This window comes from Numida meleagris, chromosome Z, assembly GCF_002078875.1.
Source record: "Numida meleagris isolate 19003 breed g44 Domestic line chromosome Z, NumMel1.0, whole genome shotgun sequence".
Taxonomy (NCBI): Eukaryota; Metazoa; Chordata; class Aves; order Galliformes; family Numididae; genus Numida; species Numida meleagris.
Window position 1 is genome coordinate 689,195 of NC_034438.1, and position 24,646 is coordinate 713,840.

Sequence of the window (24,646 nt, forward strand, 5' to 3'; positions counted from 1 at the left end):
TGCGCCCAGCCCCATGCCTGGCAGCTTTGGGGATCCCCAGTGAGAGACCCCAGCCCATAAGTGTGTTTCTGGGATTGGGGCAGTGGGTTTGCAGCATGTGGTGAGGCTCCTGCAGGCCTCTGCTGCGGCTTGGTTGTGGTTGGGTCCCCGCGTGGGGATGGAGTGAGGCATGCAGGAGCACGCTGGCATGGTTGGTGGGTTTTTTTGTGTGTTTTTGGTGTGTTTTTGGTGTTTTTTTTGTTGTCGTTTTGGTAGCTGGCAGCAGAGGGCACCAGAGAATGTCCTCAGTTTTACCTCTAACCTCTACTGGGAGGATCTTAGCAGAGAAGGGACTTCCAGTCTGCAGTGTTTTCAGTCAGAAGTGTTTTATCCCCTTCTATGTATCGTGTCTGTCAGGATGCACTGAGGGTATATTTCACTAGCTGTTGTATTCTAGGCCAATACTGCTTGCTTGAGGATATGGTATAATGCCGTAGTGTAAATAATTTCCGTTGTATAATTGCTAGGCACATTAGTTTGTGGTTGGAGAAATTGCAAACACATATTCACATTTAATTTCTTTTTCATTTATTGTTGAAGCGAGTGCCTGTATTCAGCCGTTCTGTTGTGTTTGGTTTTTTTCCACCTGCCTGGTATCTGTTACGGCCTCCCAGTTCACCTAAAACTGATCTTAAAAGAGAAAAATGGAAAAAATCCCCTAAAGAAAAACCCTTTTGGTCTTAAGTATTTGAGGGAGAGCTTCTGCTTTCTCTACCTCTAGTACTCATTACATGAAATCATTAAGTGGAATAGATCTGAGTGACCGATGGCTGACCAGTGTGACTGTGTCAAAAATGAGGAAGTTGCCAGAAGCGTTTTTCCTAAAGCTTCAGTGCTGCCAGTGAACTGGAGCAACCAGGTCAGTGTGTATGTTCAGTGCTAGCGATAACAACTTCAAAAACACAGCTGCTGGTGAGCAATGCCTGTTGATGCGATTAAACGGTGATAATCTGGTCATTTTCAAGGGGACTGGCACTTGGTTTTGCCAGTAGAAGTGATGGTGTTTGGTCACACCGCTCCTTGTGATACCCAGCTTTGTATCCTGGGGAAGTGCTGGGGCAGTGAGTGCTAAAGGAGCAACCCTTAAGGGAAGCAAAGAGGTTTTATTCTGCCGTATTTTTGTTGTGTTGTAAAGGAAAAGCGGCAAGTCTGTTGTGAACCATGTTAGAACACTCTTCATTTGCAGGTGGCAAATTAAGCTCCTCTGCAAACAAATATGGCTATTTTAGCACTATCTACAGTAGAAATGTGTGCTAGAGGGAAGCAAACTATAGATACAGGAACTCATTAAGAACATTGGAGCTGTTCAATAAAAACAACATTACTAATCCAAATTTTTGAAGGCTTGTTAAAATGAACGTAAATCATCGTTTTTAAGAACCTTTTCAAGTGGTTATTTTCCACTCCGTTCTACAAGTGCCTCTGAAGATGGTTGCAGCTTGGAGCAGGTACAGATGCAGTCGCTGTGGTGTGTGCCTCACACATGATATTGAGGGAGATGTATGAAAGGAAATGCGAATGGCGATCCTTTCCATAGACTTGTTGTCAGTGGGTGGTTGTTCCTCAGCAGTAAGCTTTGAGAGATGATGTGTGTAAGCCAGTAACTTCCACCTCGATTCGCTGAGCACCTTTGTGTGAGGTGTTTTCACCGCCCTTTTATTAAGCTTACTGTGGGCTCTTGGTGCATGGAAGGAGTTGCGAGAGAACTCGCAAACGAGATAAAATGCTGTAAGCTCAGATCTTTGCTTCTTGACCAGTAGTTACTATTTGTCAACATGCCTGAGCTTCCCTGCAAGGATTGCTGTGCTATTTACTAATAATTGGTGGGGGGTAGAGGACTTATTTTCCACTCTCAGTTCTGCACCTTAGGCTGTTTCCACACAGAGGTGGGTGGAAGATGTTTCCCCGCAGAGCCTTTTGATGCTAACACTGATTAGCAGAAGTAGCATTACATTTCAAGTGCAGGAATTGCTGCTCAGTCTGACGGGACTATTGGCTACCGATGTACACTCAAATAAAAGTTAAATTATTGCACATGCCTACTTGTAAACCATTTCTTTAAAGGCTGGCAGCACCGTGTGTCCTGCAGGGAGGTTCAGGGAGGTGACTGGTTTGAAAGTGAATGTGAATAAAGCTGCTCTGTAGCTCGCAGGTACAGAGCATCAGCTGGCTGCAGCAGTGAGGACAGGAGGACCACGTCTGTGGGTACAAGGGTGCTCTGCTGCTTCTCAGTGTTTTCCACAGTCAGTCATTGTGCAGCCTGCAGGATCTTGCTGACCTGCTGTGTGTTAAAATACAGCAGATTCTCCTTGTCTTTGTCACTGACAGCAAGTTAAAGAACAGAGTTGTTTTCCCTGCGTGTTTCCATTATGGGAAACCCTAGCGTGGGTGTAAGATTTGCCGAAGACACATTTCAGTCTGGATGACTTTGTAGAGAAATTTCCTTTATCCCCATTAATGTTTGTAAGGATGCAACTGCATCTTGGCCTGTGCCAGCTTGTGAGCTCCACCTTTGAAGGAGTTTTTAAATAATATCTTAATGCTCCTGAACATAGTGGCACGCAAATCATTACTTCATGCCAGCCTGCGCTACCTGAGACAGGAAAAGCCTCCACCAGGCTCCCTCCCTCCACGTGTTGGAGGCAATGAATCGTGGATTGGCCCTATTAATTGATTTTTGGTGGAAGTTTAACTAGGGAACTGTACCTGGTCACTGCTCCGTTCCTGCCCCCAGGCTGCTGGCTGTGGCTGGGTGCCAGGATGCAGCCAGCTCCTCACTTGCTCCTTGTGTACAACTCCCAGAGGATGGGGCTTGCTGCTTGGGATGAGGTACGGGTATAGACTGCCTTTAGCCCAAACAACCATAATGCCATCGAGTGTGAGCGGTGGTTGCTTGTGTGGCTGCTCAGCTGACACTCCTTCTTGCTTTAAAGCTTAATTTTTTGGTTCCCCCCCCCCCCCAGGGCAACTGTTTGTTTTTACATACTCTATAGATAGTGTTCCTGTACCGGGATGGGGGGGAAGCAATGTTCTCTCTCAGCCAGGCGCTGTATTTTGGACGCGCTGCCAAGAAGCAGTCCGTCTGTCTTTCTTAGGGCTTCACTATGAAATCATCATCGGGTATGTTAAGGACAGGACAGCAGACGGAGCTTTCAGTTCCCTTTTTTAGTAGACTTATTAGAACCACAAAGAGTGCGTGAGCATGTGCCTGCATGTTGCCCTTGTAGTGTAACCTAAGGAGAGGGGGAGGCAAAAGCACAGAAGTGCATGCTGTATCCTCGCCTTTTCCTGCTGTACCTATGATAAAACTAGCTTGGATGTTTGTTTTGTTTTTAAGAATTGGCTGCTTTATCAGATTACTGCTTTCTGGGTCACATAAAAGCAAGATGCTGTTCTTGTTTTGAGAAGTAAATACATTATTGGGCTGTTTTATCATAAACAGATAAATTAGAATTTAATTCAGTAATATCTATCAGGAAAGTTAGCACTACATTTTCAGCTGTGTTGCAAGAGTGGAGAACCCTGGGGGCTGGAGTGGGGTGAAGTTGGACTTTTCCTGTTCTGTTTGTTACTTTTCCAAATGGTATGAACAGGACTGTGGTTTTGGGCCTCCTGTCTATAGAGCCTTGAAGCTGATATACGAAAAGTGCTGCTCTGGAACTGTGTCTTCGTAAATATGTATATATGATCTTCTATTTCAGTCAAAAATGAATGAATGAATTGATGTGGAAATGGATCAATGAATAATATAATGCAATTAAACTTATTTCTTTAAGCCACTGATGGTAATGAAGTGTTGCTGCCTCTTCTAGTAGCATGTAACGGCTATCTGTACTTAAATGCATTACCAAAGAAATGGGCACAGGCTGATGCATTACTTGCAGCATAGGGAAGGGTTTTAAGAACTTTCTTTTGTTTGACAGGGTTTTGATTTCAGTCAAAACTGTATTTCCCCAAACTTCTGTTTTGAAATAGAAACCCAAGGCCAGGGTTGGTTTTCAAGAGCTGATTCTAGTTGGATAATGGAAAATAATCCTATTATTAATACTTTCTCTATCTGCTGTGTGTTTCTCTTGTGCATCCAGTTTCTTTGGTGGAGAGGGAGCCTGCTCCTGTTGTTTAAATGTTTCTAATCGTGGACCTCTCCAAGGAAGTCTGGGGGTTGTAATTTTTGTTTAAACTGAGCAACCTCATCCTTAGAGTTTATTTCAAAACATACAAAATCATCCTTTTCCTTCAGTTTGATAAAAGTACGTAGAGGAGTGGGAAAACCTAAACATTTCGTCTGCCTTCTTCAAAGTTCACTAATTTTTTGGTACCACTACCTATCTTGGTTATCTTAAATTAGGCTTGAGAAATCAAATACACACTATCTATAAATTGGTCTCAGAGTTCTTTCCTTAGACCTGTCTCAAATTGTGTGGGATACTTATTCGTAGTATCTGTTGTCAGTCAGTCTAAAACGGGGTTGGTTTATTTGTCAGCATACAGATTTTGATTGTATGTGGCGATCCAGCATTATATTTGGGATCGATTAGTCTCTTGACCAGTTAGTTTGGGATTGCTTAAGAGTCCTGTGTTTGTGAGATGACGTTGAATTCTGTGACCAGAATTGGAAAATGAATCATTTTAGGAGATTAATTGATCTTAATTGTATCAATTAGTTGTATGCCCAAGGAGATGTCTATTTACTGAGCAGAGAACTGTAGGCTGTGAAGCTGTCGTGTGGGGGAAATTACTTATCTTGGCCCTGCATTTCAGTCTTCCCTGGGCCCTTCTTGCAGTTGGAAAGTGTGGTGGTGAAACTTATCAGAACCTCACGCAGCAGTGAGTAATACCACACAGGAGCAAAGCTGAGCTCACCCTCTTGGTGAATTTTGATTGATGCTCATGAAACGTTTCTTTTTGGTAATTCGCTTCTGCAGTCTCTTTCCCTAATTTGAAAGCAGCTGCCTTCTCTTTTACAGGTGTAGCTGCAGGGCTTTGACAGGTGACCACGAAGCTCTGTACACATAAGCTCTTCTCAAATCTATCTCAATATACGCAGTCTTATGACAAATAACCATCTTTGTAGCTAAGAACTTAATCTTCTGTGATGATTCATGGCAAATTTCTTAACTCTAAAATAAGGAACAGTTTTCTTGGTTCAATTTAGTTTTTTCTCCAGCTCTTGCATGCAAAACGCTGCCATTAAGTGTATTTTTGTAGAGTGTGTTTCTGTTAATAAAAGTGCATTGTGCATTTCAGGGTTTTGTTTATTCATCCTATAACTGCCTTCTTAATGCAGCTATGGAGAATGGGAACTTTGAGTGCCACTGATGTGATTCCAACTGAAGAGGTTCCTCCCTCCAGTGAGGGTTGTTGCTCCTGTTGGCCGTCCATATGCATTTGCTCCCTGAGCTGTTCCAGCTCGTGCATGGCTTGCTGAAAGTGGCTTGCTCTGCCCAGGGTCACTAGGACCACTTGTGGCAGGAGCAGGCTTGGGAGAAGTCAAAGGAGTGACTGCACCAGCCGACCATGCTGGGATGTGGTGACAGCTGCCTGGGACAACCTGTGGGTGGAAAGGAGCCCTGCGGAGAAGGACCCAGGTGTCCTGGTGGCCAGCAGGTTGGCATGAGCCAGCAGTGCACCCAGGTGGCCTAGAAGGCCGGTGGGTCCCCTGGGGTGTGTTAGGAGGAGCATTGCCAGCAGGTCGAGGGAGGTGGTCCTCCCACAGGGGAGGCCACATCTGGAGTCTTGTGCCCAGTTCTGGTGCCTCCAGTACACAAGAGAGCTGGAGAGAGTCCAGTGAAAGGCTGAAGGAATGCTGAAGGGCCTGGAGCATCTCATGTGGGGAAGGACTGGGGCAGCTGGAGCTGAACTACCCATGGAAGAGAGGGCTCTGGGGGATCTTATTGCTATGTGTGAGAATCTGGGTGTCAGGAAGATGATGGGGCCAGACTGTTCTTGGTGATGCCCAGAGATGAGATGAGATGAGGGCACGAACTGAAACATGGGAATTTCTGACTGAACATGGAAAAACCTTCTGTACATAGTGCTGGCTGCCCGGATGCTGCAGGTCCAGGTGTGCCGGCTCTTGCTGGAGACTGCGCCACGGTCTTCCTGGGCACATGCTGAGCCAGTTCTCTAACCAGCAGAGAGCTGTGGGTGGCAGATGGACCAGAAAGCAGCTCTGTCTGGAGTCGGTTCACAGTGCTGTCTGCCAAGTGCCTGAATGGACACACTCTGTAGTTCATGTCTGTGCAGCTCGGAGTGCAGAAAGTGCTTAGATCAATCTGCAAATCAGCATTAATATAATCACAGAATGCTGTGGGATGCTATGTGGTGTTCAAAAATGGGATTTTGAGCATGCCTTGGTGCCCATGCACAGGCACTAGGGCTGCAGGGGCTGTGTGGAGAGTGGCCATGATGGTACCGCCAGCTCTGAGGGCTGAGGTGGCCGCTGGGCCTGGGCGGTGCGATGGAGAAGGGGCAGAGCAGTGAAAAGTGCGAGGAAAAGGCCTTTGAGCACCAAGGCCAGAGGAGAAGCACAGAAGATTACTAGTTTTTTTTGTTGTTTTTTTTTTTTTCCCCTCCTTCTTCTCAGTGTCTGGGTTAGTTAATTGTCAGTGTGGAAAAATACCAGCCCTCGGTTTCCATGGGCATTGGGGAGGGTGGGATTAGTGCCTGTGAAATACTGCGATGCCATGGAAATTGGAGCCTGAGAACAGGCTGCGAGGAAATTAATCTTTCCATCTCCAGATTGAGGCTGAGCATGGGTAAAACACATGGCTGGGGTGGGGTAACTGTGGCCACACGCAGCCAACAAAGGTGCAGCCATCACAGCTGCGGGCATCCACCTGCATCCTTATGGTGGGGTGGGGGAGAAGGGCCGTGCTGCTTTGTACAGATGTCTCTTCTTGTTGAAATAGATGGTGCCAGGCTCCAGCTGGAAGAAACAGATGGTGTGGGTGTGGTAACAGCAGCAGTGGTCGGGGCACCTCTCCCAACGTGACTGGGCAGTGACATGGGCCAAGGGAAGGGGCAGCCATCCCAGGGTGCTGCTGCCTGGGCCGTACTTCACTCCACTGGCGTAGCAGTCAGTGTTGTACTCCATTGTTTAGTAGTAATTCCTTTTTAATTAAGTAATTTCCCCTGGCACCCATGAATATTGGTTTCTGGAAACTTTTGGCAACTTAAGGTTGCTGTCCACTCTGTATGTCGAAAGCAGTTTAATAGAACTGCAGTCTGAAAGGAAAATTAATTGAACTGCAGTCTTGGAATCTATCTTGTAGATGGGAAATGAATGCTGTCTTTAATTTGTAGCTGTGTTTGCACCAGGAGAAAAAGCCGTCTTTCCTCAGATGAGGGGTGAGTTCTGTTCAAGCATTGTGCATCTCCTGCATGGCAGAGAGACCGGACCCTTGGGAAGCGGATGCTCCAGCGGTCAGCAGTTTAGGCTGGGAGGCCTGGGCTTAGAGGAGTAATCACAGAATCATAGAATGGCCTGGGCTGAAAAGGACCTCAAAGGTTGTCGAGTTTCAACCCCTCTGCTGAGTGCAGGGTCGCCAACCACTAGACCAGGCTGCCCAGAGCCATGAAGGTTTGATGAAAGTAATGAAGGTTTGTCTCTTGACAGTAAGCACATGATGTGTCTTCATGGGGGTGGAGGCTTTTTTGCCCTTGTACAGCCCCATGCTTCACAGTTCATTGGTTGTGCCAGACGATGGCAGTGGCCAAGAAAGCACACTGACCCTGGTGATCACTGCTGTTTGAGTCGTCATGGATGCAGGAAAATAATGAATTCAGGTCTTTCAAGAAGAAATAATGGAGTGAGACAGGCATCTGCAAGGAGAAGAGGAACGAAAAAAAAACACCAACAAAGCAGACAACAGCCCTGACTGAAAAATTGAACAGTTTTGGCCTTCTGTCTACAAATGGCTTCAATAAAAGTTTGTGGCCTTGATGAGTGCATGTGCCATTCTGATATTTGTGACAGATGTGGCTGAGGTTGGCCAGCCCCAGCAAGGCAAAGGTGGCTGCTTGTCAGTGCTCAGCCTGTGGGGCAGCAGTGACTGCTGCCCGCTGAAAGCGACAGAGGCAAGTTGCCTTCTCTGAGGAGATAAAGTAACCTGCATTTTTTATTCAGTTGTTGGCACAGGAATCACTGGGAAATTGAATTCATGAAACTCAACCCTTGTTGCCAAGTTTCCCTCCTGTTGCAGGGGCCGATGGTTCAAGTCTCTCAATGGAGATGCTTTTGTATAGAAGTTCTGCACCTGGCATAAATTGCAAGAAAGTTTTACCTTTGCTGCTTTCCTCAGAATTTAACTATAATAGAAATGCCATTTATTTTGTGAATTCTTAGCTTATATCTCCGCATACATCCTCTGTGTAGGATGTGTATGCTCTCCCTGTACATGGGTACTATCTTACATAGAGAATGATGTTGTGAAAGGAAAGGAGTATCTTCTGCAACCTCTTATTTTCTTTTCTTAGCCAAAAACTGTGTCTGATGTCAGCTGAGAGTGGGCTGAAGGGGAGAGCCCTGGATCTGTCTGAGGGCTGGCGGATCTGTGAGCCCATTGCTCATTGCTGTGTGAATTCCACACGCACCAACGCATGCTGCTCACTGCTGGGAGTGCCGGAGGGTGATGCAGGTGACAAGGAGCAGGCACAGTTAGCTGTACAGGTGTGTCTGAGACAGTGCAAAGAGCCACAGGTACGAGTAAAGCTGCTGGAAGGTCTGTTGGTTCCTTTACTTTGCCTGCGTTTAGTGCTTGACTTGATTCTGTAAAAACTGTTTGTGTGACTGTTTATGACTCAAGTTGATATTGCTAAAACATCCATTTCTGGTTAGAGACACTGAGTTCTGTGACGATGTGTGCTTTTCTGAAATAGCTGAAGGCTATGGATCTTCAGCTACTGGATCTCTGGTGGCATCGCTTCAGAGGTGTTGTGTTTTATCTGCTGCCTTCTCTGCGGTTTGTTTTGTTTGCATGGAGGATAACGAAGTGTGGTAGCTGCCACTCTTGCTGTGTTCCCTGTTGCATGATGTTTGTGGTTTCAGGGACACATTTTAAGCCCTCAGTGTTGGAAGGTGTCCCAGTAGAAATAAGTGTTGTTTGGAATCCTCATTTAAATTTCTAATGATAAATTATATTCGGTGGGGGAATAAGTTGGTCTTTTATTTAGCTGCTTCATGTGACATTGTAATCCATAAGAACTACGGATTTGTAAATGTACGTGATAATAAAAGAGACTAGCAGGCCTCTTTTTGAAATTCAGTGGAACTCACCAGCTTCTGTCACTCCAGAGGTCAGTGCTTCACTCTGTTTCCATCTGCAGGAAAGAAGCCAGGTCCCAGAGCTCAGTGAGGCCCACCAGGCAGCAGCTGTGTGCTGCACTGGTTCAGGCTGTGCTACGGCCACTGCGCAAGTGCTTTCCAGTGGTGTGTTCTTCTCTCCTATTTCTTAGTGGTCTTTAACCTATGATGCTGTTTCCCAAACATTGTGTTGGGTTTGAATGGTGCTGAAAAAAAGCGTTAACCAATGAGACCTGTTTGTTCTGGCAAAGACTTCTTATGGGAAAGGGATGGGATTGCTGAAAAGAGCCCTTCCTCAGCACCTGCCTTCCTCTCTGCTGTGAGGCTGTTGCTTACTTTCCCAGTGACTTGTTGCAGAAAAAGGCTCATTGAATATTTGTAGATAAAAGATAACCAGCTCCTGATTGCTCAGTGGAAACCCCATATTAACCGGCTGTCCTGAGTTTCCTTTTGTTATGTTGAACCTGTGAATTTTGGATTTTTCATCTGAGGTTGCTGACAGATTGATCTTCACAGTGATCTCCACCAGTGAATTCATGCAAGAAAATAATGTGTTTCTCAGGTCAGCAGCCTTGCTGCAGGGCCAGGCTTTCCCTTCTGAGATGACAGTTTCCATTTGGGTTTACGTGAGATGAGAGTTCACACCTGCAGTTCCTTCTCTGGCTGAGCATCACTGTCACATGTGGCGTGATGTTTGTGGTTTCAGGGACATTTTAAGACTTCATTGTTCTAAGAGGTGCCAGTCGTGCCCACACCAATCTTTGCTCTGCTCAGCAGAAGACCTGACCAAAATAGCAATCTTCTGCAGCTTGGTCTGCTTGTGCAAAGCTGGCTAAGCTTGTTCCACCACGCAGACAGCATGCAGCATCCATTGGTGCAGGTGCTGCCTGGAATTCCTGGGAACTCTTTTTTGTGTCAATCTGCCTGGGGGTGGCAAGGCCCTACAGAGAGATCTGGAGAGGCTGGATCTCTGGGCTGAAGCCAGTGGGATGAGGTTCAACAAGACAAAGTGCCAAGTCCTGCACTTTGGCCACAACAACTCCAGGCAACGCTTGGGGTAGAGTGGCTGGAAGACTATGTAGAAGAAATGGACCTGGGGGTGTTGGTCGATGCTCAGCTGAACATGAGCCAGCAGTGTGCCCAGGTGGCCAAGAAGGCCAATGGCATCCTGGCTTGTATCAGAAATAGTGTTGCCAGTAGGAGTAGGGAAGTCATCGTCCCTCTGTACTCAGCCCTGGTGAGGCCCCACCTCGAGTACTGTGTCCAGTTTTGGGCCCCTCACTGCGAGAAAGACATTGAGGCCCTGGAGCGTGTTCAGAGGAGGATGACGAAGCTGTGAGGGGTCTGGAGCACAGGGCTTATGAGGAGCAGCTGAGGGAGCTGGGGTTGTTCAGTCTGGAGAAGAGGAGGCTCGGGGGAGACCTTATCACTCTCTATAACTACCTGAAGGGAGGTTGTAGTGAGCTGGGGGTCAGCCTCTTCTCTCTTGTCACTAGTGACAGGATGAGGGGGAATGGCCTCAAGTTGCACCAGGGGAGATTTAGGCTGGACATCAGGAAATTCTACTTTTCTGAAAGAGTGATCAGGTGCTGGAATGGGCTGCCCAGGGAGGTGGTTGAGTCACCGTCCCTGTAGGTGTTCAAGAAACATTTAGATATAGCATTGAGAGACATGGTTTAGTGGGGTTATTGGTGGTAGGTGGATGGTTGGACTGGATGAACTTGTAGGTCTTTTCCAACCTAGCTAATTCTATGATTCTATGATTCGTGTGGTTTTGCTTTTTCTACTGGGTTTTTAAACTTACTGAGTTATTTTGGTGATGTGTAACAGCCCAGGAGGAATTCAGATTGAGACTGATGTATGCAGATTCTCCTTTAGAACATTTGCTTACCTTTGGCTTACATTCACAAAAAATGGCCCCAACGAAAATGGGGGAAAAAGTGTATGTTTGCACTTCCATCTTTGTTATAAGGTCAAAAGGTGCATACATATTTTTTTTTTATTACAACATTTAGAAAAGTGAACTTACATGCTCTGGGAGTTTTTCAGTACAGAAAAAAGCAAAATCTTGTTACTCATTACTAGAATGCTGCATTTTAAAGATCCAAGGAAGGTGGAGGCACTGTAGGTGGAGCTTGCTGTATGATTTTTAACTCCTTTTTTCACCCACGGGCACTTCTTTGCAGCTGTCTGTGATGTGAGTCACCATTATCTCTGGCAGCTCTTTGAGTGCAGCCCTGCTAAACGCCTTGTAGTGCCAGCTGAGGTGTGTGCCTTCCTTTGGAAAAGAAAATAAATTTTAAAAAACTGAGAGGAGAATGGGAGGCCTGTAAAATGGCTCTGGGACTTAGTACAGAGAGGTGAAATTTTTGCTTACCCACAGTGGATTGCAAGTTTGGCTTTTTGGTGAAATGCAAGGTAAGGATTTCCTCTTCTTTGTAAAAATCAACCTCCCTTTATTGTAGTGCAGGTATCACTTCTGGCTTTGCTTTAGTCACAGTACAAGAGCCTTCTGCATGACTGCAAGAACAAAATCTACCTTATTTCTCTTTTAGGAAAGACTCTTAATACATGTTACGTAGTATGTGCAGGAAGGTGAGCCCCCCCAAAAGCTCATCCTAAAGAAAAGAACAGATAATACGCGTGGGAGCATTTTCTGTAGTTATTTTCTGTATGTTCTCATTGTACTTCTCACAACTTCAGCAGCAGGAGCAGAAAAATTCATTGGAGAAAATGGTTATTAGGGTGAAAGCGATAGGAACTCTAGAAGATACAATTTTATATAACATTCAGTTTTTACTACTCTTCATGTAACTTTGCTAAAAGTATTTCATTCATCTCCTAACCTTATTTAATAATGTGGATTTTGAACTTTGTTTTATCATCTCTTTGAATCTCAAAATCACTATGCCAAAGGTAGAGATCTTTTAAGATTACTTCTTGCTGTCCTGCTTGCATGCACACTAAGTGTGCTTACATGATTCTACAAAGCCTTTTTCCAGGAGCTTCCTCTTGCCAGGTGCAATCAGCAATTGGTGTTGGGGCTGAAGGCTGCTCACCTGGCTCCCTGAGTTTTGTGGTGACTCACTGAGGAGAATAGCTTTGAAGATTGCATTTTACTGATCTGAATTTGTAAATTATTTTTGAAGGTATATTGGCTATGAAAGTGTATTTACAGTAGAATGCAGGGACTGCAGCCTACAAAAATTTGACCTGAGTGTCCTCTCAGAGCCAATGACTTCATGCAAAATGCTGAGCTACTGTGGGTTGAGCTCGTTCTGGTGCCTTTGTGGACCCAGTTCTGCGCCTGTAACGTGTGTGTCTCAAGGTGTTTGTAGCAGATGATGTTCATGATTGTTGGCACTTAAGTTTCATATGGCAAAGCTTTGAAATATTGAGCCTGATCTCAAGGAAGCTCTCTCAGATGATATCCCCTTCACTCCTGCCAGGTTAAAAGAGCAGTTCTGGAGAAACACGTGGCAGCCTTCAGCCACATCCAGAGCTGGTGCTGTCTGCCCAGCAGGCACATCTTATGGGTTGGGATGTGCTGCTTTCAAGGCACAAATCTCGGTATAACATGAAGAACTAAGTTTGCTTTCTGTTGAGTAACTGGCACGATGTTTTTGTGCCAGTGCTTGCATTTTCTGCTTTTCACAAAGTCCCGGTGAGAATAAATATCAGCCTCTTTTCAGACTGGGGAAACAGGTGTGTATGTAAAAAGAAAAACAACAACAGAACCCGACAGGTGAGTTCTTGCAGGTCTAATTGTGCTGGTGTCCCTCCCATCATACCTGTGTGTTTTGTTTGTCCTGTCCTCTATCCGTCATGCCTGGAAGGTGGCAGACTGGTTTGGTTCCATTGTTCCATGTAAGGAGGAGACGAGCACAGCGAATGCTGCACAGAGCTCTCTAGCGGTGGTGCAACTGCGTAGGACATCAGCTGTTCCAAATGCATTCTGCTTATGCTCCTCCCTTGAGATGTGGCCAAGGTTTAGTTCAGTTGTAGGGCGTCTGTCCTGCATTATCGCATGGCCAAGTGTGTCTTGTGGCAGCCAGATGTGGCAGTGGCTGCACTGCCAACAACAGAGGTGCTTTAGAGCTTCAGCCACAGCCAGCTGCAGGCAGGTGGGTGTTGCGTGCTTCCTTCTTCCTGCAGAGGGATATGAAGGATTCTGCTGGCAAGTCTCAAAGTGTCTCAGGAAGGATTTTGTTATATCCTCCCATTGCTGGGTACTGAAGAGAGAGAGAACAAGTAGGTTTGGTGGGGCTCGGTGACTGGGAGAAGGAGTGGGATGAACTTTGACCAGGAGCCAGATAGAGGGCCCATTATGACCTTAGAAAGGCTGGAATTTCAACCTGCTTTCAAGAAAAAATGCATTTTCTGCCTTCGTGTTTGAAGATGTTAGTATTTCTCTAGACATAATTACATGGGCTGATTATTAGTTCCTTACTTGTATATGTGCAACAGGGGTAGCACAAGTGGAACTCTTAGATGTTTCCTAGAGAAGCTAAATCATCTGCCCAGGGAGGTGGTTGAGTCACTGTCCCTGGAGGTGTTCAAGAAACGTTTAGATATAGCGTTGGGAGTCATGGTTTAGTGGGGTTGTTGGTGGTAGGTGGATGGTTGGACTAGGTGATCTTGTAGGTCTTTTCCAACCTAGCTCATTCTATGATTCTATGATTCTATGATCAGCTTGTTCAGGACTTGATTCCTTTGGAAGAATGCAGCTGTTTTCAAAGGTGAAGTTTGCTTCCATGTGAGAAGCTTGGCGTACACTTGCATAACAAGTGATACTAAATGTTATACTTGGGGAGGCGTTTTCATGTTTTTCAGTAAAAATAGAGCAGTGCAGGGCTCTGTAGTTTCATTGTTCTTTCATGTATGCCTGTGCTCTCCACCCCCTTCTGGAGCTTGGAATAAAGAAATAATAAATTGGATCGCTGGCAAAGGGTTCTTTGAGACCTGCTTTCAAAGTTGTTTTAAGAACAAATACTAAATGCAAATGCAGACTAAGTAAAGGAATAAGGAGCTGGTCACAGGCACCAGCATTACAGTCCTCTGAAATAACACCATTTGTAGAGGGTGTTGGTCAGTGCTTTCAGTTGCCCTCTTTTTGGTTGTGCCTTTTCAAGCTGAAATTGTAATGAGAGGTGATAATTATGAATCTACACTTGTCTGAGATTTAAGAAAATGGCAGGCAATGAGAGTTGGTGAAAAGATGACAAATGGGTAATTCCAAATGTGTGAGCAATTTTAGAAGGTTGGGAAAAGCATTTAAGACCTCAAGGATTTTACAGCTCTTATTCTGCCAAACCCACTTCGCTCTGCCTTGTGATTATGATTAGCATAACATTGCTTACAACTAATTATCTTAGGATCCCAGTTTATTCTCCAAAGAACTGTTACCAGCTGCAAAGTGCTGCTAATCTGGGCAGATATTGACATTTTCCTTAGGTTTAGGCAAATCACGTTAAGATAGATTGTTTTTAACCGTTTTGGGACTTCTGTAAAGAGGAGTATTATAGATAAGTGACGAAGAAATCAACTCCCATTCATCTCTAGTCACTAGTAACATTGTGACGGGGCTCATTTCTTTTTTTGTACAAAATTATGACTTTAAAATCCTACTTAGATCCTTGAATGCCTACTAGTACATTCTGAATATATCCGCTGTCTTCTGGTATTAGTGGGTGATGGCATTGTACAAGAAATTCAAAGCACTGAGACTCTGTGCTCTTCTGCCTGCAAATGCATCTGTGCCAGTCGCCTTCCCTGCACCTGGCGGTTCCTCTGCCTTTTGCTGTTGTTGCATTTTATTACGAATGAATCTGAGGTTGTCTCTTCTGTATAACTTCTGCAGCAGTATTTGGGAAGGCGTCCTACAGCAGGTAAAATAAACTTGCACGTACTTCCTCCCCCTCCCCCTTAATCTTTACAAAAACTGCTTCTCTTTTGTTAAGATGCATCTTTATAGATAGCGTATTGCAGCATCACTCTTTGTTCCAGTAAATGCAGGTTCATTATGCCCAACAGTTAGAATCGGACGTCTCGTTAATGGGCAGCCTCTTGGTCGTGGTGACCTTGCTCGCATTGTGTGGCTTTCAGTGTCGATCTGTCATCTTTCTTTGTTGGTGTCCCCGGTGGTGTAATCCTTCCATTTGAAAGCTGGCCATGTCAAGTCAGGAGGGCCTGGCTGTAGGAGCTGCCATCCGCACTGTCCCCAGGCTTGTGTTCCATTTCCTATATCCACTTTCAGTCTTTACAGTAATGCTACCAGAGCGCCATTGTAAATTTTCATTTAGATGCTAACTACGTTAGCAGCTTTCAACAGCTTTCCCGAAGTCCGTGATTTTGTTCAATTTGTCACGTAGCTGACTTCATTAAGACTGCCTTTTAACACTGATACTGGTTTAAATAAAAATCCACGCAGACCAAGTTTGACACCATTATGTTGCTGCATATATTCATTGAGCCTCTTAGCGTCTCTCCAGCGCAAACCCCGTCCTTTTTCTGGAAGCGACTTCTACAGGAAGTTCTTGAAGCAAATTACGGAATGTTATTAACTCAAACAACACCTGTCAGATGTGTGATGTCATCTGCACAACCTAAAGGGCTTATTTCTACTCATCCATTGTCATGCTCTTAAATTTATGCAACATTCAGTTTTAAAACCTGATGCAGATCAGCAGTGATTCAAGCCAGAGACTGATGCTGACACGGAGCAGTGGAATGACATACTTTATCTGCAACTTATTTTTAGAGCACAATGGAAGTTCTCGTGCATCAGTTTTTATAATGGTGGTTACCAAGAGTGCCATGCAGGGTTTTTTATAATGCTTTCTTCAATTAAGGAAATAATAGGGTTTTTTTAATCCCCTGCTTCCCCCCTTTTCATAGAATCCTTAGAGTGGGAAGGTCCGTTTGTATCCATCCATTTCAGGGTGACAGCATCTGGCCAGTACAACTTCAGACTGCTTCGGGTTTGCTTTCTGTCCCCAGAAGTTCCCTGTAACCCACATGGTTGTTTTTCCTCAGCAGCCCCTGCAGGTGTCTCATTTTTGTGTCTTCTGTGATGCAGATAATCAGGGCTGCCTCTCCTGAATGCTTCTACAAATACTGCTGTTACACAGAAGTCTGGTATTTCCTTGTCTCCGCGTATGTTTCATTCCAAATCGCTGATGCTTTTCACAGTACCTGTGAACAGATCAGATGCTATATTTGTCCGTGTACACTTTCCTTAACCAGTTTTACAGATCTTCATGTTGTTGTCCGATGAATCTTGCGTGTCAGTTATGCTTTGCAAAGGTGACTCTCATCTAGAATATCACGTAGAATATTTGCTTTTAGGTGGGACTGTACACAGTGCATTTTGCCTTTGTAAAGTTCCTTCAGTTTTTGCTTCCGTGACAACTTTGACATTTTGTCTGTTCTCAGGGATACTTTTTATATTTTGTTTCATTACTGCGGTTATGTTAATAACTGTGGATCTACTTCTTTCCTAGTTTTCCCATTCTTTGATTTCTTCACCACTTTGCTTGGTGTTATTACATCAGCTCTCCAAGAAGAGATAGGGACTCTCTGAGGTGGTGAAATGGTTTTTCTCCTCTCCCATTTTGACTGAACAGAGTGCATGCTTACTGGTAATGATTTAGCTTTGTAACAAATGCAGAATTATCAGAAACTTGACAAAACAAATTGTTGAGAAGTAAGTACTTTTCTTGGACACAAGGATACAGAAGTAGTTTGTTTGCCAAATGTTTAAAACACTGTTCATTTTTCAATGGAATTTAATTTTAAGAAATGAAATAGGGTGATTTGAGATGAAGAGGCATGTTATTATATAAATCAGTTTTGATGGATTTAACTTGGATGTTACACAGGCACAGGTTTCTGGCAGGTCTTCTCTAGTTTTCTCTAACCCTTTTGGTAAGATTAATGTTGACTCCAGTAGGGCTGCGTTCATGTCCTTGCTCTGCTAACAGAGCTCTACTTCTGCGGTCGTTTCAGAGAAATGAGGCCAAACTGCAATCTGAGCCAGATCTAAGTAACAAGTTTTAACTGTGTGATTTATTTATAGACTTCCAAATGCAAGAAGTTTGATATTAGATATATTCTAGTCAACAAGAGTTGGTGTAACTGCAGCGTGAAGAATTGCCTAACTGTATTTTTGACTGTTGCAAACTCTGTCACGTTACCTGAGGAGTTTGCAGAAGAATGATCGCAATGTTGTGGGGTTGGCTTGCTGAAGCATGCAGTGCGGAGGAGCCAAATGCAATTACAAGTATTTGGGAACTGAGGAGTGGCACCAAAACTGGGAGAAGAAGGAAAAAAAAGGGCTGTATGTACTGGATTAAGGGACGAGTTGCTGTATGATCAATATTTTTTGTCCAGTGTATTATTTAAAATAAAATGTAGGCAGTTCACTGAGCGCGCATATAATTCTAAATATTCAATTTTTGCATTTTAGCATTTCCTACGTAGAAGACGATCTAAACTAATGAGCTGTGTATACATTGTGATGTGAAAGTTTACAGTTGGAGCACAAACTTTATTAATTTCAGCTTCTGCTGCAATTCACCAAGTGCAGAGGTCTTCAGACATTGGTTGGAGGGAACAGGAATTGCCCATTCGCGTGTTTTTTTTTTTTTTTAATAATGGACTCTGGGATCACCGAGTGCTAATCCTTGTGCTTGGGTATAACTGTAGCACCATACATGTACACAAGTCTATCTCAGTGTTTTGTTGGGAGTTCTCTCGCCAAAAAGCATTACCAGGTCTCTGTGGAGAAGTACAGGTGTTTGGGAAATAATAACTGACGTGCTTTTGTTGTGTGTTCAGCCACTTGAGCTGGCTTAATTCAGGTCACAGGAGCTACCTTAGAACACCATGTGTTGCTTTCTGTCCTTGCTGCCTGCTGGTGTCTAAAGTGCACCTGGTAAAACGTTGCAGGGGAAACTTCTCAGCTCAGAGCAGGACCAGATAGTGCAGCATCATGTCAGGAACTGATACACGGTGTCTTCTGCATTACCATGACTCATGCATGTTCTTCAGCATATCTACCACCCAGACCTGATGGATAATCTGAAATTGTAAGGCAGAGTGAACTTAGTTGGGAGAAAGCTGGGTACACCTTGTTGGGTTTTGGGTTGATTCTGTTTTGGTTGAATCTGTTTGATCTATGTCTTGTTTTTCAGTTTATGGTAAACAAGGTCTCAATTATAAGCTTATTCTTTTACAGTGCTCTAGTGCATCTACCGTGCTACCCCTTCCACCTCCCCACCGTTACCAGCAATATTTTCTGAGCGCTAGAATTGTGTGCAACACAAGGAACAAGGCAGAGGGGACTAGAGCTGTCCAGTTGTAATGGTGCTCACAGCTCTATCTCCTGAAATGCTCTTTGTGCCAGCAATCTGCTGCCAACCTCACTCAGTGTGTCCTGTGTTGCAAAAATGGTTTTACATATCTGCCTGGGAGCCACATAGTGTTCTGTTGTCAATTGGATTTTGTACCAGTGGTGATTGGTGGACTGTGGTTTTAAACAGTCACCAAAAATAGCACTGGTCTACTTAGACAAATAACTGAACAATATGAATTTAAGTAAAACTGTTGCCTCTTCTCGCTCTAGGTACTGCATGCTGAGAACCACAAATTGGTAGGGTCAAATGTTTCCACAAAGCCTGAAACAATTTCCAGTAGTCATTGAAGTGATGTTCACTGCTGGAAACCATATTAAGAACGGGTGGACTATCCATGCGTGTGCCACAGTGGCTTTTTGCCAAGTGCTCTGCTTCATCTTCAGTGCTGTCCCACTGCAAAATAAGATTTCTGGTCTGAGAGAAGATTGGCAAAGGATTGATGTGGAACTGTCCTTGGCATGCTTTTCGAAGTTGCTTTGTAAGGAGCCTGGTTTCCATTCTTTAGGGATCCATGCACCTGAGACTAGTCCGGTGACAAAGGCAACACAGTTGGAGCACTTGGAATTTTACAGAGTTTGCTGTCCTCCTTTTGGGCAGATAAAAGTCACTTTTAAAATGTGCTTGGACACCTCACCCTGGTGCCATTCCTGGCAGCATGGAGCAGCTCTGTGCTGGGAGGGAGCCTGCAGATGGTAGAAGGGTTGGCTGTTGCTGGCACACTGCGGCATCAAGGGAGTGTGTCCGTGCTTCTAGGAACATACTGCCATGAATTTGGGAAATGGGAAATGCATCTTCCCAAAGACCAGTTTTAGTTCATTACTTTCTGCACCGGTGTTTTTTCTGCTCAATGAATGTGTTTTGAGTTGAGGGCGGTTGCTTCACAATAACAAGAAAATGTGTGTCTGCATGTGGAAGTGGTAGTTGAACCGAAGATGTTTTGGTTTTACAGTCTGCATTAAAATACATGGCCAGGAAACCTTAGGGTTGGACAAGTTGCTACTGACTGTGTTTTTTACATAGTAATTTTAGAATCATAGGATCAGCAAGGTTGGAAAAGACCTACAGGATCATCCAGTCCAACCATCCACCTAACACCAGTTGATACCAACTGGTACCAATTACAATTACCAATTGATTGGTACCAATTTAGGTACCAATCTTTAGCTTATGGGGTGAACGGGTTTACTCCTCCAGTTTTGTTACTGTGAGATCAAGATGAGAATGTGTTTACGAACTGTTAATGGCCACAATGCTTTCCTTGCATCACTCCGGATCTACAGTTCAGCTCAGTGACAGCACAGTCTGAAACATGCAAACCCAATCGTTGCTGCAGTTTCCAGTAGTAGAAGTTGGGTATTTGGCTGAATGGTGTTAGCCCCGATCTCTCAAAGCTGGAAAGCATTTGATTTGCTGTGATGAATGCTTGCTTTCCACTGCTCCATACAATATGCAATTTTGCCAGTAAATATAGGCAGCACAGAACGTTAAGCAATTCAGAGCGGCATTAGCATTTCTTGGTAATCACTGTGATGCTTTGTTTTCTTTCAGACCTTGGTGCTTAATGATTAATTTAATTGCAGTGTAAGTAGATGCACTTATGTGCATGAACAGACGCAATAATCAATCCAACGTGACACCTCGTTTATTCTTACATTATTTTCACCCTACCGTATTATTTTATTTTGCAAGTAAATTAAGCACCTAGTATAATGAACACTCAATTGCTGATTATTCTTTAGTAGTACTGTCCCAAAATTAATTTTACAAATTATCAGAACCGTACTTGAGAGAGTCTCTGCAGCTGTGAATGCACCAGCTGATAGCCTCAATGTATGCTGTTCATTCCCTCCTCATGAGCTCTAGATTGTGTCCAGTTGACTCCTGATCTGGAAGGGGTAGTAGCGTGGGAGCAGCTCGGTGTCCTGCTCTTACTCTTGCGTGCGTTTCCTCGTGCCAGGCAGAGGCACCGCTCCAGCTTCACTTTGGGGTTGCACCTGCATGCAGTTCCTCTGTCCTCCGGGGTGCTTTTCTCCCAGCTGGGCCCTTGTAGCACTATGGCGTATTCCATAACAGAAGGGTTATGTGACTGTGTTGTTCCTGAGCAACGTGGAAGTGGCACTGGCATGCTTAAGGCTGGTGCAGCATACAAGAGTCACTTCTTCACATCTTGTGGAGTCCTTTAAAGCTTGGACCTTTACAACTGTAGTGTGCTTCTGCCAGGGCTGGGTGGGATCTAGCAGACGTTCAGTTCATGCTGCTGTCGCAGCAGTTCTGTAGGCTGCCCTGTGTGTGTGTATGTTTTTACATGAGCCTTTCCTGCTGGAGAAGCAGAAGTAAACCTCACTATCTTCCTTGAACTCCCCTTCTTCAGAATGCTCTTCCTTGTAGGCAGAGAGAGCCCTCCAATGTCCACACCAATGGAAGGGGTTCCTGCTCACACCTCTCCTTACTGGTGGCTGCTGTCCCCCTGCTGAGAGATGTTATGGAGCGTGGGGCTGGAGGGCAGAAACCTGCAGTGCAGTGACGGTGATGGCCCTGGAGGGAGGGTGACAGCAAGCAGCTTCTGTGGCACAGCTGTGAAAGTGTCTGCAGACCGTGTTGGAGCACTTCTTTGAGATGTTTCAGTAAACACACTTCCACTTAAGATGCTTAGTTATTGTTCTTCAGTTAAGAGGCAAATTTATATTGAAATGTTTATATTGAAAGTATATTTGGCTGTGAAAGTATTTTCCCACTGAATGTCATCTTCTTTTGCAGTGACCCCTACGTGAAACTTTCCTTGTACGTAGCGGATGAGAACAGAGAACTTGCCCTGGTGCAGACAAAGACTATTAAAAAGGTATGTGTATGCTTTATTTCTTTGTTTTGGAATCACTAAGAATATCAAAACAAGCTGCTACAATATAATACAACTCTTATTTAAGGTGTTACATATATGTATCTAAAGTTAATGCACTCTTCTTCCACACCAAAATGAGAAAATTAATGCATGCATGTTCAGTATGTGTAATCTGACTGTTTGAAGAACAAACAAAAACCAACACCAAATAGACTGCATGTTCTCCGAGGCTTGGCTTACTGATTCTCATGTACATCATTCCCATTTCGTTACTGAAGTCATATTTTCATAAAAGCATTTGAAATAAAGAACCAGGATGTTCCATTTTAATTATCATTTATTTGACTTTTAGCAAAAAGATTGTTCTTTGAACATCCACTTCCAAAATTTCAATTTTCCAAATATTTGCATGGGGGTTTAAAATAACCAAATGACGGATGATGGAAAGAAAAGCTTGGAAAAGTACTGAAAATGCACTGAATTTTTTCTTCATTACCTTAGTTTCATTGCACAGGAATGCCCTAAAATTTTAGAAAGCATTTTTTGTAAATAAAGTTTACTGGTAATAATGGCAGAGAGGAATAAAGTCACAACCTTTATGAAAAGTAAGAGGAAAACAGCGACTTGCATTTTTGTAAAGATGTTTGGAATGGACAGTGATTCAATTTAAATCATGATTGCAAAGCAGAATAGAGAGGAAGATTTTGTTATCTAAATAGCAATATGGTGCTAGTCTAAAATCTGAACGTTAAGTGTCACTTGCAGTCAGCAGTGTGACATCCTGCATGCCATGGAAGGTTTGGGTGGAGCTTTTTGCAGGACTCAGAGCCTGCATCGTATCGGCAAGTGAAACTTTTCAGACTTCCAGTTTAACCATTGTTTCGTAGTAACTTTTTAACATACTCCTTCAAAATACTTCCTTCATAGCCTGTCTAGCTTTGTTTTAAGTTTTAGACATACAAAATTGTGAGAAACATATCTTTTTCTGAAAAGCAGTAGTACCTATTTAGTAGATATAGTGACAACGTGGACTGTGCCTTTTTTTTTCCCATTAATAGGTTAAAGATTTATTGCCACTTCTGTACACATATGTGGGAAATTTTCTTGTGATATTCTTATCTCATTTCAGTAGCATGTGCCTGTTGTCGTGCCATTTCCTGGGATGTGTTTGCACAGAATTGATTCTGTTCTTGGAGTCTAGAGCAGTGGAAAATGCTGAGGTCACTTTCAGGCTATATAATACCTGACTATTTTACTTGTGATATAATATTAACCATCATGTTCTGGCTGAAGTGCAAGATCGACTGTTTACTACAAAACAACTTCGTTCATGAGAAACTCTTACATCAGTACACCTGTACCTGTGTACCAAAAAGTCTTTATTACGTTGCAAAGGTTAGATGAAAAGGATAAATGGGTGCGGGTGAAGGTTTCTCCTTGTCTTCAGACTTTGCCCTCCGCAGTGATTTTGGAGCAGTAGTGATATGGGCTCAGACCTGACCAGCTGCCACTGAACCACCCATTTGCAATTACCCATTGCAGAGAACTGGGTAGAAGTCAGAAGTACTGGAGCAGCTACACCCTGCAGACAACCTGCTGGGCAGGTCCAGTCCTTGCTGCGTGTCCTTGTTCTCTTAAAATAGTATGGTAGCTTCTGGTAACTGGCAGCTGCCTGTAGATGGGAGGGAGATTATCATCTTTCACCTTTCCCTTCAGTGAAATGAATTTCAATGCGAGGATGGTGGTCTGGGTGACCTCTGGAGGTTCTTCCCAATCTCAGCTATTGTGTGACTCACAAGCATCGGACTGTTACGGTCATGGAGGGGATGCAGGATGGGTCACAGAGGTGCGAGGATCCTTTGGCTTTGGAGAGGGAGCCTTTGTAGCAAGGCTGTGAAGAGGACCTGCAAGAGTGGGAGTTGTGGCAGGAATGATGCTTCATTTTTTCTTCTTGCTTCTGAGGGAAAGATGGAGATCACATCCAGAGTTTTGATAAATTCCTGGTTCCTTCCAGTAGCAACGTGTTTCTTCTTTGGGTGTTATAGCCAAAGCAGATTGCTTTATATCTATATTTATATCTTTTCTTTTCTTACTAGAATAACATTGCCTTCATTTGGATAGGTATTGCTGGTGTAAAAGCATGAGTGCTCAAGAGACGGCGTATTTGGCTCCCATGTGTCTGCAAAGCGATGGCTGTGGAGCCTTAGCGCAGAGAGTTATGAGTGGTAGGAATGAGAGCACTAGTTTGGAAATAAGACTGTAACCTTATTGCTGAGGTGATAACTACCAGCTTTAGGGGTGTGCGATGGGCAGGAGAATAGGAAAGCTGCTGAGAAGACCACCATCAGTACAAGACATGGTGAGGACGTGAGAGCACTGCGCTGATTGTGCCAAGGGCGATGGTGAGCTCATGGGTGTCAGTGCTGCCCTGGGAAGGAGAGAAGGGCACTGCTCAGCTGCCGAGGAGGGTGAGGGTGAGCTGAGGGTGCTCCTGGGATTGCATCTGCCTTTGTTCACAGTTCTTTGTCACTTACAGCCTGCACTTTCTCAGTCATTTCTGTAATAGTAATGTGGACTCATCTTGTGGAAACTTCTCGTCAGATGTTTGTTTTGAATTGCTGAATTTCATCTCAAGCTGTCTGCTCTCTGAGCAGTTCTCTTCCTGTGCAACTCCCAGCTTCTGTGTTTCTTCCATCAACAACAAACATCGTGGTATGTCTTCATTTTGAGTTAAAAAATATTGAGCAAAATCATTCCCAGGGGTGATGCTGAAAGATGCTGCCAATGACCTCCAAGTCCATAACTTGTCTGCTAATGTGATAGTATCTCACCCTTCACCTCATCCTTAGTTTTCTACTCATTTTTGCCTCCCTTGGTGTAGGGAGTGAGTTTCTGTGGCCCTGTCCTGCCCTGAAGGAGTGCTGGCAGGAAAGCAGAAGGGTGCACTTCCCCTTTCATTCTCCAGCTCTGTGATGCTGGACCTGCCTTCGTGCCAACCGGGATTCAACCTGTGCTGTTTCCTCACTCTGAAAAAATAAAGTTATCAGA

General features: G+C 44.2%; 1 protein-coding gene across 5 annotated transcripts in view; it reads left to right on the forward strand.

The window, feature by feature from the left end:
• NEDD4L (neural precursor cell expressed, developmentally down-regulated 4-like, E3 ubiquitin protein ligase) overlaps positions 1-24,646 on the forward strand; it is a 135,654-nt gene that overhangs the window by 38,160 nt on the left and 72,848 nt on the right. For 4 of the 5 annotated variants that reach the window (XM_021379789.1, XM_021379791.1, XM_021379792.1 and 1 more), the window contains one exon: positions 21,517-21,598. In XM_021379789.1, the coding sequence (XP_021235464.1) occupies positions 21,517-21,598 (82 nt within the window). Of the gene's footprint in view, positions 1-11,560; positions 11,762-21,516; positions 21,599-24,646 lie in introns of those variants that run through there. The other variant, XM_021379790.1, reaches the window with a different exon arrangement.